The following is a 14,969-nucleotide window of genomic DNA, read 5'->3' on the forward strand; positions in this document are numbered from 1 at the left end:
ATAAAGATCTGTTTGGAATTTAAAGTCCATTACAATCTAGCCCCTTTCTACCTTTTTTGTCATTTTACATTTTACTCCTCTCCAAATTTTCTAACAACACTGGCCTACCAAATGTTCCTCCCACAAAATACTTCACTTCCCAGCCACATGTCTTTTTGAATATGCTCCTCTTTACTGCCACCTCGTGGATTCCCTTAAAACTCAATTCAAAACCTTCCTTCTGCAAGAAGCTTTTCCCAGTCTTTCCATCTCTCCTTACTGCTTGTCCTTTCCCCTCCAGTACCACTTTCAATCCACCTCATATATATTTTCTTTGTACATCATCATTCATACATCACTGCTTGTAATCCTGTCCCTCCCATTAGAATATAAGTTTCATGAGGGCAGGGACATTATTTTTGTCTTTCACTTTATCCTGAGTACTTACCACAATGCCTGGCATATAGAAAGTGCTTGATTAAGGCATGCTAACTTATTGAGTGATTGACTCTGTGAAAGAAAAAAAGTTTTATGTTTATTTCAGATAACTATAGTCTATCTGATAATAACTTCACTTTAAAGGCAAATCACTGCTATCTTACCCTATTTTAAATGTAAAAATAAAAATGTCACTTCATATAAGAGATTGGCAGTTAATAGAAAAGAATGCTGTGTACTTCTTCAAAATAAATTGTAATGATCATCCTTTTCAAGTCCTTTAATATAATTCTCTTGGCTTCTAAATTAACTGAAGTCACTTCTAGGTGTGCCTAAGGCCCTAACCACCTGCCTATTCAAGTTCATATTAATTCCCTTCATTCCAAAATATGTACTTAATTTCTGACCTTCATTTGGTTATGATTCATTCCAAAAACTCTTCATTTCTCTTCACTTTCCCTCATCATAAGGTCTACTTCTAATCTAACAAGTCACTTCTCTATCTAGATACCCATCTTGAGTCTTAAAGTCCCAAAGATAATTCAAACTCATTCAAATCTCTGCTCTATTCTGCAACCTATGCTGGACTAATGTGAAATCATATAGTAGAAGTTTTGTTCAACACTGGTATTTGCCACTGTTAAAGATCCTTAGTCTTTTCCCAAAAACTTAGTGCCTTTGTATTTTGCCAATTCTTGTGAGAAGAAAAGTGAGAAAAGTAATGTCACACTAAAATAATAATGCCAAAAAAAAAGATGAGAGAATGAAATCAATCTCACAACAGCATTTGTCACAAAAATACATTTTGCCTAAATTTTTAGTAGCAAAGAACTAGTAGTGGTAGTCTCTCTGTGACCAAGAATGACAATTGTCTTTGTGCATTATCATCTATTGATGTACCCTCATGTGGCTTTGAAGTCCAAAGACTGAGGCACAAAGTTTGTGGCATATGGGGCATGGGACACCAGTTGTTATGGGAGGTGTGGTTGTGGCCTGGTGTCGGCGTTCACGCGCAGCGGCAAGACATCGACGTCGCTCATCTTCAAAGGTGGCGGCGGCATGGTTAATGTGGGTTCTCCAGCTGCTTCTGACAGAGGCAGCAAGTTCTAGTTGCTTTGGTGTAATGCCAGCCCACTTCAAGTTTGACTTTAGCTGATCCTTGAATCTTTTCTTTGGTTGGCCTTGTTTCCTGAGTCCAGCTGACAGTTCACCATAGAATACCTGTCTTGGTATTCGCTGTGGGTCCATGTGGATGAAGTGTCCAGACCATCTTAGCTGGGTTTTGAGGACCATTATTTCGATGCTGGTGGAGTTGGCTCTGTCAAGGACTTCCTGGTTAGTGATAAGGTCCTGCCATCAGATCCTCATGATTGACCGGAGAGTGTTGGTGGAATTGCTCCAGCTGTTTCATGTGCTTCTGGTACAGTGTCCATGTCTCACAACCATACAGGAGCGAGCTGAGGACCACTGCGTTATACACTTTGAGTTTTGTCACAGTGCTTACACCTCTGTGTTGGAGGACTTTGGAGCTCAGCCGCCCGAGTGCCTGGCTGGCCTTTTGGATGCTGGCATTAATCTCGTGGTCTAGGGACCTGTCATTCGCGATGGTGCTGCCCAGGTACTTGAAAGTACTGACGTTAGAAAGCTATGTGCCATCTATAGTTATGCACGGCTGGTTCATTGGCCTTCCTGGTGCACGTTGGAACAGCACCTCTGTTTTGCTGAGGTTGATAGTCAGGCCAAACAGTTTTGTTCCTGTAGAGAACCTGTCCACAATGGTTTGGAGGTGATTTTCTTGGTGGGCCATGAGAGCAGTCATCTGCAAAGAGAGCTTCCAGCTCTCTTCTCTGTTGTCTTTGTTTTTGCAGTCAGGCGGCGAAGGTAGACTAGTGAGTCATCCAGTCTGTATTTGATGTAGACGCCAAGGGCTAGATCCATCACAGCATGTCGTAATACTTGGGTGAAAAATAGGTTGAATAGTACCGGAGCAAGGACACAGCCTTGTTTCATGCCACTGGAGATGTTGAAGCGATCGGAAGTCTCTCCACCAGATAGGACTTCCCCTGTCATGTCGACATGAAAGAGCTGAATCAGTTTGACGAATTTTGCTGGGCAACCGAGCTTGCCAAGGATCACCCACAATGCGTCCCTGTTCACTGTGTCGAACACCTTTGTCAGGTCTATGAAGACAATGTAAAGACTCAGGTTCTGCTCAGGGCATTTTTCCTGCATTTGCCTCACCGTGAATACCACGTCGATGGTGCTACAATCTGGTCAGAAGCCACATTGTGATTCAGGCAGGTTCTGCTCTGAAACAGATGACAGGAGTCTGTTGAGTATAACACGGGTGAGGATCTTTCCAGCAGTGGAGAGTAGTGAGATGCCTCTGTAGTTGTCACAGGCTACTCGTGCGCCTTTGTTCTTGTATAGGGCTATGATGGAGGCATCTCTGAGTTCTGGGGGCATGTCTTCCTCTTCCTGGGGTGTATGGGGTATTCAGGGAGGGGTAGTATCTCTGGTATGGAGAGCTTGTCATGCCCTCCTAGGGCAGCTCTCCAGCCTCTGACCCCCACCTGACACCCAGCTCTCCCTTGTGGCTTCCAGTAGCTGCTAGCATGCGGCAGCGGCCACACCCCAGGCAATAGCTTCGACAGGCCGGCTAAGCCTTGTGAGGGTAGCCATTGGGTCGTAGACCCCTGGTGAACCAGGGCTTTGCTCACCCAGCATGTGAAGACTGCTTCGGCTAAACAGACGGAAGAAACCAATAAGAAGGTTCAATGGCTGAGATGGCGACGCAGCAAAGCACTGTGGAGTGCTTAGGGCGTGTTGCAGCGCAAAAGACAACACGGCCATCCAAAGCAGCTGAGGAAGTCTCCAGGTGTAACGACTTTTCGTACCACTGGGCCCAGACTTCTAACGCCGAGAGAGTGGAACTGTCTCTGTGCATCAACTTTTCAAATTAAATCTCTTTCACGCACAAGTATCTTTGTGCACACTCATCTATCCTAACCCCGTCCACCCTCTTCAAGACCTGCAGTGATGGGGGAGTGGCGACGCAACAGGTGGAGGTGACCACTGGCAGTTGTAGTCATGATCCTGCACGTAGGCAGCCCACGGAACAGTGGTCGCTCAGCCCTGTAGGGCAGCAGGGACGTTCGGCAGCATCCTGGGCGACTGAGCAGCCCTCTCTAGGACAGCACTGCTCACCCTAATCAAGGGAGGGGACTAGGAAAGGTGTCCCAAACATTGCCTGCCCTACAAACACCCGGTCAACACACCGCAGCTGGCGAGTCATCCCCTTTAAGCGGTTGAAACCAAAGAAAAGATAATACAAAGAAACTCCTACTAGGAGCATGGAACATCAGAACATTACTTGATAGAGAGAATACCCCAAGACCTGAGAGAAGAAAATCGGTAAAGAACTGGCGCGATATAACATCAACATCGTAGCCTTAAGTGAAACACGCTTACCAGAAGAGGGATCACTCAGTGAACCCACCACTGGATACACCTTCTTCTGGAAAGGTAGAGCCTCAAATGAAGACAGAATCCACGGTGTTGGCCTGGCTATCAAGACCAGTTTGCTCAAACAGCTGCCAGAGTTGCCTGTGGGCATCAGCGAGAGGCTCATGAAGATCCGTTTACCTCTCAGCAAAGACTGGTATGCCATCAACGCATATGCCCCAACACTGACCAGCACAGAGGAGACCATCGAGCAGTTCTACTCTGACCTGAGTGCTGTCCTGCACTCAGTGCCCACAAATGACAAGCTGATACTACTGGGAGACTTCAATGCCCACTTTGGCCAGGACCATGAAAGATGGAAGGAACATGAAAGATGGAAAGGAGTGCTCAGCAAACACGGCGTGGGCAAAATGAACAGCCTACTGCTACTCAGCAAATGCTCAGAGTTCGAACTCACCATCACGAACAATGTGTTCAGAATGGCAAACAAATATAAAACAACATGGATGCACCCACGATCAAAACAGTGGCATCTCATTGACTACTTCATTGTACACAGGTGAGACATCCAAGACATACAGATCACCAGAGCCATGAGAGGAACTGAATGCTGGACAGACCACCAATTGGTTAGAGCGACTCTTCAAATGCGCATTGCGCCTCGCCTTCCAAAAACGCACTCAGACAGTTCACGCATTTTACAATGTGAGTCATCTTAGAGACCCATCTTATTTGCAAACATTCCAGTCCTGCCTGGATGACAAGCTGTCTGCCAAGGGACCACTCACTGGAAGCTCAACCGAGAAATGGAACCAGTTCAGAGATGCAGTGAGGGAAACATCAAAGGCAGTCCTAGGCCCCAAACAACACAACCACCAGGACTGGTTCGACAAGAACAAACTGCTATTGAAGACCTATTGAGCAAGAAGAACAAAGCCTTTATGGAGTGGCAAAATAACCCGAACTCTGCTCCTAAAAAGGACAGATTCAAGTCTCTCCAAGCCACTGCACAGTGTGAGATCAGGAAGATGCAAGACCAATGGTGGGGAAAAAAGGCAGACTGTCTATGTGCCATTAAAATCCACCACCACTCCCTTGCTATCCTCTGACGGTGACATTCTCATAAAAGATAAAAAAGGCATCAGCAACAGGTGGAAAGAACACTTCAGTCAGCTTCTCAACCGACCTTCTTCAGTCAACCAAAGCGCCCTTGGCCAGATCCCCCAAAACCGCACCATTGAACAACTTGACGTCCCTCCTTCAATAGAGGAAGTCCAAAAAGCCATTAAACAAATGAGTGCAGGCAAGGCACCTGGTAAAGACGGGATCCCAACCGAGGTGTATAAGGCCTTAAATGGAAAGGTGCTCCAGGCATTCCACATAGTGCTGACCAGCATATGGGAAGACGAGCAAAGAACAAATTCAATATTAAAGATTCCTAAATACGGATAAATGTGGGTAGAATTTGTACTTTTATATATATGATCTTCTTACTCTTTACCAAAACTTAAAAGTACATGTATTTTAGGCCCCAAACTAAAGTGTAAAATGGAGAATTTGAAGCAGACATCAAGGAAAAAAAATAAATGTTTTGATCTTTAGCAAAAAGTTCTAAGGAAGAAAAGAAAAATAAACTATGCTAATTCAAAGTGGATAAAAGTATAAGAATATTTCAGTAACAACTTTTAATAATTTTAAGAATTTGTCAAAGTAAAAGTGAGACTTTCTTTTTTCGTCAAGGGAGGTATGTTATTGGGTATCTTTCTCTGAAGATTTTTTAAAACAAATTACTGAAGGTTCAAGTAGAGTTCTTCCAGGAGACAGGGAATAAAATGACCTCATAAAATATTTCCCAGGATTAGAATTCTATAAAATTAAACAACTCTTTCTTTGTTCATGACTGAAAGAGAACAGAGAAATCATTCCGCTAACCCCTGTAGCCTACCACAACGTGCTGAATAAATTTTTTTTAAAGGAGAATCTGATTCTAATCTAACAAAGTCATTTGGAAAACAATTTTCTTCAACACATATTGAAATTATGCCTATAGAACATTTATGCTATTCTACTGTAAATGAACTGAAACTATAGAGATAGCACAATTATCTAAAATATTATGGGATACTTGAAAAACAACACCACATCAATATTCATTCCATTCCCAACCTGGGAATTTCTTTAAATATTATCCAAAGAGAAATCTCCAATCTCCAGATTTAAGATTTAAAAGTCTAAATTCTATGGCAGGCTTTAAAGTATATTTAGGAGATTAGGAAACAAACAAAATGAGCTGTTATAAAATAGTTCTTAAACTGAATGTTGATATTCCTTTAAACACCTTAATTTCCCCAGTTTCTTAATCTAATCTTCTCCTTTCATCTACTTCATCACTCTACCTCAGATAAACACAAGAATGGTCAAACCATTCCCTTTGCAATCAACCAAATGCATTCTACTTCTTTGTTCATGAATTCTGAAATTGTTGTTATCTAATTACTATATTTTATCTTTATCTTTCTCCATATTCTGTACTAATTCTAATTTTATTCTTCATCTTCACTATCACCTGAAACTCTCCACAAGTACTTTCCCAAACTATTTTTCACATTCTTATCTCTACCCTCTATTGCCTCTTGTCTTATCACTAATTATGGTGTGCCAAACTCCAACCTGGTGGGAATACCATCTGTTTCTTTCACTCCATTTTATGAATTGCTAAACAAAACAAAAGAAACACATGTGCTGATTGAGACCACTACAAATTTATTTTACATAATATCAATTGGGCTCTCACTACAGCAAAGGAAATCCTTTTATACTTCCCTAATCTTTCTCTATCTATCTATCTATCTATCTATCTATCTATCTATCTATCTAACTAACTAAGTAACTAGCTATCTATCTACACATGTGCTTTCTCTTTTGTTAGAATTTGTATTAGAATCTAAGCTCCTGGAAAACAGGTATGGTTTTCACTTTTTCTTGGTGTCCCCCAGTACTTAGAGTAAAAGTGAGTTTTTCTTTCTTCATGGAGAGAGGTATGTTATAAAATTTGTTTCTCTGAATATTTATTAAAGAAAATTATATGCAACTCTCTTTCAGAGATAGAATGACCCAACATAAGCCTGGTAAACATTAAGTAATTAATAAATGGTTATTAATCATTTTAATGATTGAATACTTATAGAATTGATCTTTTGTCCACATTAACATACAGACATATATATGTAAATATATATACATATCTATATAAAATTTGGGGAGAAATTGTGGATCAGAGATTGGAAGAGTAGGAAAAATTACTTGATTTTTCACATAAAAATTCTTGACTTATCTGGTATCTAAGACATGAGAGGATCCGTACCACTTCTGGCATTAATAGAGCCATGAAATCATTCATGTGAGTACTCCCTGTAGTCTATGAAAGCTTTGTCTATGTCCCTACAGAAGCCAATGAGCTTGGGTGCCTTTCTCTAGAATTATTGACATTGAAGATCAAGGGAATATGTGTTGTCTTATCATTACTCTCAATACACTGCTGCTGTATGACCTTTCTGGTAATGCATATCTTTGAAAATATTCTTTATGCCACTACTTATGAATAATTCTACTGATAATATGCTGTATCATATTCATGCCTACCATGAGTTTCACAATTGTCATTTGGGTGCTTATTATTTTAATTCTCTGGGGACTATGATATTTATTATTCCATGACTCCAAGTTATAGTCTCACCAGGAAATACTCATTAAAAATAAAAAGACTGAAAACTGAAGATGTTTCTTTAAGAATCACAAATTAAACTATTTTCTTTTTTTAATGGACCTTTACTCAGGAAAAAATATTAGGTATTACTAAAAGCATTAAAGTTTCCCAGAGACAATAGAGCATGCTTTCCTCTCATTAAATATCAGACCCAATTTATTCATTTATTGTCCATCCTCCATATCTAAGATATTTGGACTGATGGACCAGCTCTATAGGGTGTTCATCTAACTGATTGTCATGGAACCTGACAAAATAGCCAACCTGACTTTAATTGAATGAATAACAGACTTGCAGGGCTAGTTGACTAGTTTCTAACCCTCTTATATGGACAATAAAGATGACAGAAAAAATACCAGTAACTATTAACCCAAATTACTACTTTCTCATCAAAAAAAAAAATTATGAGAATGAGAAACACCAAAGACATTGTGATGAAAGTATGAGAAAAGAACTGACAGAATTTCCCAAAGTATATTCTACTGCAAACCACATCTTTACACTTTACCACTAGATATGGAAGATTTTTCTTGTGTTTTGGCGAGTTATTGGTTAGTGGAAGGAAGAGACATGAAAACCCAAGATGGATAATGTCATCAAATAGGAAGAAATCCCATATTCTATGCTAAGGGACAAATGTAGGATACTTGCTCAAAGGATAATGCAAACTATTAGGGTTATTTATGTGCAGATAATATTTGAATTTTCCAGTTGTAACCAATCACTAAGTCACTAAAAGTCTTAAATTGAGAACTCAGAACTCAGTATATTAACAATAGAATTCTATGCTATACAAAATATTTTTTTCCTTTTAGATAACAGGACATTTCCATTTAAATTGATGAAGGATTGCTAAAAGCAACTCAAGAAAATCTTAACTTTCTGTTGTTTTTCAGCATTCTAATAGTAAACCTGGAACAGTCTACATCATTTTCTGTTAACTAATCTTTACAGGTGATACCCGTTTTTTCTGTCACTTGTTATTGATAGAAAAGAATTATCAGTTGCTCACCAAATGTCACAGTGGGAATCTGTTGTAAACAAGGTATTTCTGTTTTCAAGTATAATAATCAGTTCATAATGCATATCAACATAGTGTTATATCACATGTTCAGCATGTCTTTAGGTAAAATAGCCAACCTGACTTTAATTGAATGAATAACAGACTTGCAGGGCTAGTTGGCTAGTTTCTTATAGCTAATTGGTTTCTATAAAAGTAGCTGATTCTGACATATTTCCAAGAAGCAAATAGATATAAAATGGAATTGTCATTCCACTGAAGTCAGTTTGAGTGACCACTATATGGAAATATAAAATGATTTTTAGAAAGAAAAACATTCCTTGTCTATGTATGTACTTGTGTGGTATGAGTTTTAGCGAGAAAAAAAAGATGTATGTTTGGTCTGCTTTGGACCAAACATAACATAGGGCTTTGTTCTAAACTCTAATGTCTTATCATACAATATTTATTATGGTAATCTATGTTTATTACACATCCCTCTGCTAGTCTCTAAGATCCACAAAAAAACTATATCTTCCTCTTTCTATCCCCCTAGCACCTAGCACAGTTTCTGTTCATACTAAATATTTAATAAACATTTGTTACATGAATTAATTGATGGTTGCTGAATAAATGGCTTGACTCTACAAGGATACACATAATAAGCTATTATGGTTAAGTGTATAATTCTGTGTACCCTTTCATGTGAATATCTCTACATGTGTTATTGTAATATTGAAAATATATGATATTGAGTATAATTACAAATGTATGCAAACTCTAATAGAGGTTCATAACTCTATGGAAAAGTAGAACAGTGGTCTAAGTATCATCACAATTTTAAAATACATTATAGATTAACAAGTTTGAATGCTTTTGCATTTAGATGACTTTCTATCTAAACTGGAGAGCCAATTACATGGCAAATTTCTCTTAGCTTTGTTTCTCACAGAAAATAGATAGATTTCCTATGAACTGTGTCTTTTATATTATTCTTCAAGAAGTAGATAATTAAGCACGGATTCAATTAAAAGGAACACCATGAATGTTTTTTTCATACCATCATGAAAGTGAATGAATTATCCTCATAGTACTTAAACCATTAAAGAAAAATAAACTGTGAAAGATAAAAGATTCCTTTCTTAGTTTTTAAAAAATATATATCATATGACCCACATGAACAAACTACTGAAAGAAAAATGGAAAAAATTCATCCATCCTCAATAAGAACAATGAAAAAAAGAAAAACCTCTACAAAAAAGACCATCTATTAGCAATCCCATGGGTAGAGTCCATCCATTTTCAGAACTTTAGCTACTTCAAATCTTTCTTTTCAACAGACCTACATCTGCCTATTTCACATCTCAAATTCAAAATGTACAAAATGAATTTATCATTACTTCAAAACTAAGAAATATTCAACTTCTCTATTTACATTAATTATTACTATTCTAGCCTAGCTTTTATCTCCTATATCCTAACAACATCCATCATTTTTAATTCCAAAATGTTTCCTTATCTATCCTTCTTTGTATGAATCCTTATATAACCAAAAATTTTGCATGTATATATTATATACATTTGAATACATGTTATACATAATACATTCAAATAATACATTACAATAGTCCATATCCTTATTATCAAGATTATTAAAAGTCTCTTCACAGCATCTCTTGAATCCAGGTTTGCTCTCTCTCAATCCATCCCATTATGTCATTCTCTGTTCAAAACCTTCAATGATTTCCATATTTCTCGAATGCACCAGAAGATCCAGAGTAAACTTTGGGATGTTAATTAGAACTATGGGGGTTTGAATACATTTGTTTTGAATGTATACTCTTATGCCAAAGGGGACTGCCCCCAAATTGTTTTTTTTGTCAACCTAGCAATCATTGGTTTTGTTCTCTTTTCCATTTATCCACAAATTATTGCAGTTTTTAAGTTGATTATGTTTTTAATGATCCATTGGGGAGACTGTTCTCCCAAAGGATCACAGGGTGATGTGTATAAATGGAGATTTTGAACCTTTGGACTTCATCCCCCAGGAGTCCCTTAGTATTTCCTAAATTCCCTTTAATCTCTCCTGCATCTCCATGTTTGCATGGTCACATTATTGTTTTATAAGTTCTGTAGCTCCTCCTTCTTCCTCTTTTTCTCACAACCAGGCTGGGTTTAGGTAGTTCTTTTACTTTAGTTATTATTAATAAAACTTTTAAAATATAATACTTAGTTATTGAATATTAATTTTAAAACCCACACACATAATCCATAGTGAATAGAGTACTAGACTTGTAGTCAGAAAGAAATGAATTTGAATCTTGAAATAATACTAATGTTGTCACTCCACACAAATCACAACTTCTTGAATTCTCTGTTTCCTCATCTGTAAAATGAAGGGTCTAGATAGACTTGTTGATCTTTATGGTCCCCTGCAGCTCTAAATCTATAATCCTATAATCTAATTTTCAAAACATTTTATAATCTGTCCCACCCTACTTAATTTTATACTATTCAACCAATTCATAAATTCACCAAGTTCATTCATATCTCTCTTAAAGTCTTTACTTTTTTTAAAAGCCTTTTTTCCTTGCTTCAGAGGTCCCCATCTATACTTCCATTTATCCACAATCCTTCAAAATCCTACTCATGTTCCACCACTTTCCTGAATGACTTCATGTCTTTTTGATGTTACTATGAACAAATCCCTCTAAATTTATACAATATTTAGTCTATTTCACATGATTTAAAACATATTTTTTCAATTGTTTACTATTATTTCCTATATCATACTCACAAGAAACTTGTGAAATAAGTTATTCCCCTCCCTACATTCACAAGAATATGGAGACAATAGAGCAAATCTATAGATATTCCTCCTTGCTACTTAAAAAAAAGTCAGCTCTATTAATTCTAGTCTTCATCAGCAACTTATCATCAATTCATGAATCATTCATTTTCTTTTCTACTCACCAAACTCAGTCAATATCTGATTGCTTGTTCAGATGTCAAGAATTCAGATTGTTCAACCAGTTCTCATGATCTGAAAGCTATACTTCATTAGAGTCAAAAAAGCATTAGCAATTTTAAAAGTAGCAACATATTTGGGAACACATTTTATCTCCCCAAAACCCATGTAAATGTAGTGTTCACCAAAATATCACATATAACATCAGCTTATAGTTTCATCTGACTAAGATATAAATTTTAAGCAGCTAAGGGAAATCAAGTTTCAGATCTCAATTTTCATTATTTACAAATAATAACTGAAAGCTTTTTCTTTATATAAGCCATGTACAGTTACATTTAATTATATCAATTTATAACTTACACTATTTAATCTTTAAATAGTGATTCCTTCATACTATATACCAATGAAATATAAAAGCACAATCTTACCATTTTGTTCATCAAGTTCATTCCCAATCTCTTGCCCCATTTGTTTCTGCCGACTTATAATTGAGGAAAGAGCATCAAGACCAGCATCTTGTTCTATAAGAAACAGATGGAAAACATCATTAAATATACAGCTAACATAACAGATGTAAAACAATATAACACTAAAATCTTTTCAACATGAGGTATGTCCATCTTGGATCTCATCTAAGAGAGTTTCATTACTGAAACACCAAAAAGATATGTACAGAAATATAAAGTGGTTTCTCCTATAACACAGGCCTAATCTCTGAAATCCAAAGGCAGAATTATACCTCTGTTCTAGTGTATTAAATGGATGGGTAATAACTAGCCTCTTGCAGCTACTTCCCTTGGACAAGGAAGGTAGGAGAAAAAAGAAAGAAAAAGCAGTAGGCAAAGTCTCTGAAGAAATAAGGAATTTGATATCATTGTCTAGAGTAAACTATTAACCACCTCCTCCAAAATGTATCTATCTATTCAATCAATTATCATAAAACAAAAATCATCATTTTATTTTTTACAATTATACTAACAACCTGTTTTAAATCAAAAATAATTCTATTTTTAAAGGACCATTTGCATATCAATTTTAAAAAGTAGTTGTGGGGATATAAATCAGAATGTCTGAAACAGAACTCCATATCTTTCACCCCAAACCCAAACTTTTCCTACTTCCTACAATCTATTTACTTGTCCTAGTTGTTTAAAATATTACTTTGGAAGTCTGAATTAAATGGTACTAAGTATAAACAAATTAATTTAGGTAGCACTGCTATTTTAATTTTTTTCATTTGGCCTAACCAGCCAATAAATTTCCCCCCAATTCTTCTAGTTATCAAAATGTCTTTATTTCTGCAAAGTGTTTTCTAATTATATTCACAGATTTCCAGTATGTATCTAAGAAGGTAGACTTTCAAATATTTTATACATTCTGTAGTTGTTTTAAATATAACTTCTCTTTCTTTTCCCGATGGATTTTGTTAACAATATACAAAAATGTATCTTTTATTTTATGTGTAACTAATTTACATTATTTACATGTGACTAACATTCTACAACTCTACTCAAATTATTGTTTTGATTAGTTTTTAATTGGCTCTTGAGGATTTTCTAAGAAAATCATCATATCAAATGAAAAAAGCAATTACTTTGTTTCTTTTTTGCTTATTCTTAATTCTCTTAATTTCTCTATCTTGCCTGATTGCCATGCTAGCACTTTTAAAACTATGTTTAATAGTGGTGGTAATGGACACTCTTGCTTTACCCCTGACCTTATTAGAAAAGCTTCTATTCTATCTTCATTACATATAATGTTAGCCCTTGGCTTTAGACAGATACTTCTTACCATATAATGGAAAGATCTATTTATTCCTATATTATTTAGTATTGTGATAGCAGTTATACTAATAGGAGTTTCTGTCTGAAGAGACTAAAGATATTTTGTAATCATAGTTAGGAATATATATATTCTCATTCTTAGTTCTTTACTAGCTCTGAAACTGAGCAATTCACCTAATGTTTATGACTTTCAGTTTCCACATCTGTAAAATAATTGCACATGCATGATGAAGATGGTTTAAATCAAATGAGGATGTATGTAAAGTACTTTGCAAACCTTTAAGAACCATATTTCTATTCTTTTTTTAAATTACTTATAACTGCCTGGCTGAATGCTAAATTTTTTATGTAATAACAACCAATTATTACAATTTGTTCTATTATATTGTACTATGTATCTTGTGTTATGTTATCTTATGTTATTTGTTTCAAATGTTGGCACAAAGAGTTTTAAGTTCTTCACAAGAATTTACTAAAATGAAAAAGTTAAATACAATTGAATACTGAGGTTTATTTTATTGCCCAGGATCTATCTTATTACAAGACTAAGCTATTTGGTATTTTTCACTATTTTTTTTAAAACTTTACCTTCCATCTTAGAATCAATACTATGTATTGGTTCCAAGGCAGAAGAGTGGTAAGGGATAGGCATTGAAGGTTAAATGACTTGTCCAGGGTCACATAGCTAGGAAGTATATAAGGCCAGATTTGAACCTAGGACCTCCTATCTCTAGGCCTGGCTCTCAATCCACTAAGCCACCCAGCTACCCCTGCTATTTTTTACAATTCACAAAAATATCTTATTTACTAAACATATTCTGTATAGTACAAATAGAGCCATCACTAAAGAAAAAACTGCACAACAAATTCCTCCCTAGAGAATTTAAAATAGGACACAACAGACAGAAGCAATCCTGTGATAGGGGCAACATACTGACCCCTCCCTCCTTGCAAATTCAACTAATTTCTCCATAAATGATACTGAGACTTTTCATGAGAGTAGCCACAAGAAACTCCAAATGGACCCTGATGTTGATAAAAAACAACAGACAATTTGGGCAAGGGAGCTGAAGAAATTCAAGATGTTCTCAATGCATATTCTTCCTGAATATCATTCTCTTACTTTGACTAAGAAAATTTCTTTTTGTTAACTGCTGAATGACCTATGAGTACCAAGAGAGGGAGGGGCATTGAAAAGGACAGCTGTATCAGGTCGGTAATGAGTCTTTCACTATGATTGGACAAATGGGTAAAAGAAGCCAGACTCATCGGTTCTGGGAAATTAAATTGGAGATGCAATCATTGGTATGAATTCTAGACTCAGGTATCAGGTAAAAGGGGTTCCCTTCCCTATGTGGGAAGAAAAGACTCAAGTAGATAATATTAATGAGGGGTGAAGGAGACATTAGCATACTCAGATTGTCATCAAATCCCTCACAGATATCTGTTTATGCTACCAACATAACAATTCCTGTTCAGTTTTGAGGAACTTTCTAGTTAGGTCATTGCCATCTGAGAAGCAGAAGGTAAAAGAACACCCATTTCTTCTTCAGGATCTACATCATT

At 36.5% G+C, this 14,969-nt stretch overlaps 1 protein-coding gene across 2 annotated transcripts in view; it reads right to left on the reverse strand.

Moving 5' to 3' along the window:
* The window catches only part of STX8 (syntaxin 8), a 304,520-nt gene that overhangs the window by 210,392 nt on the left and 79,159 nt on the right, over positions 1–14,969 (reverse strand). For both annotated transcript variants that reach the window (XM_001366938.5, XM_056817513.1), the window contains exon 6: positions 12,048–12,140. In XM_001366938.5, coding sequence (XP_001366975.2) covers positions 12,048–12,140 — 93 coding nt within the window. The remainder of the gene's footprint in view (positions 1–12,047; positions 12,141–14,969) is intronic.

The sequence above is a fragment of the Monodelphis domestica genome, chromosome 2 (genome assembly GCF_027887165.1).
Source record: "Monodelphis domestica isolate mMonDom1 chromosome 2, mMonDom1.pri, whole genome shotgun sequence".
NCBI lineage: Eukaryota > Metazoa > Chordata > Mammalia > Didelphimorphia > Didelphidae > Monodelphis > Monodelphis domestica.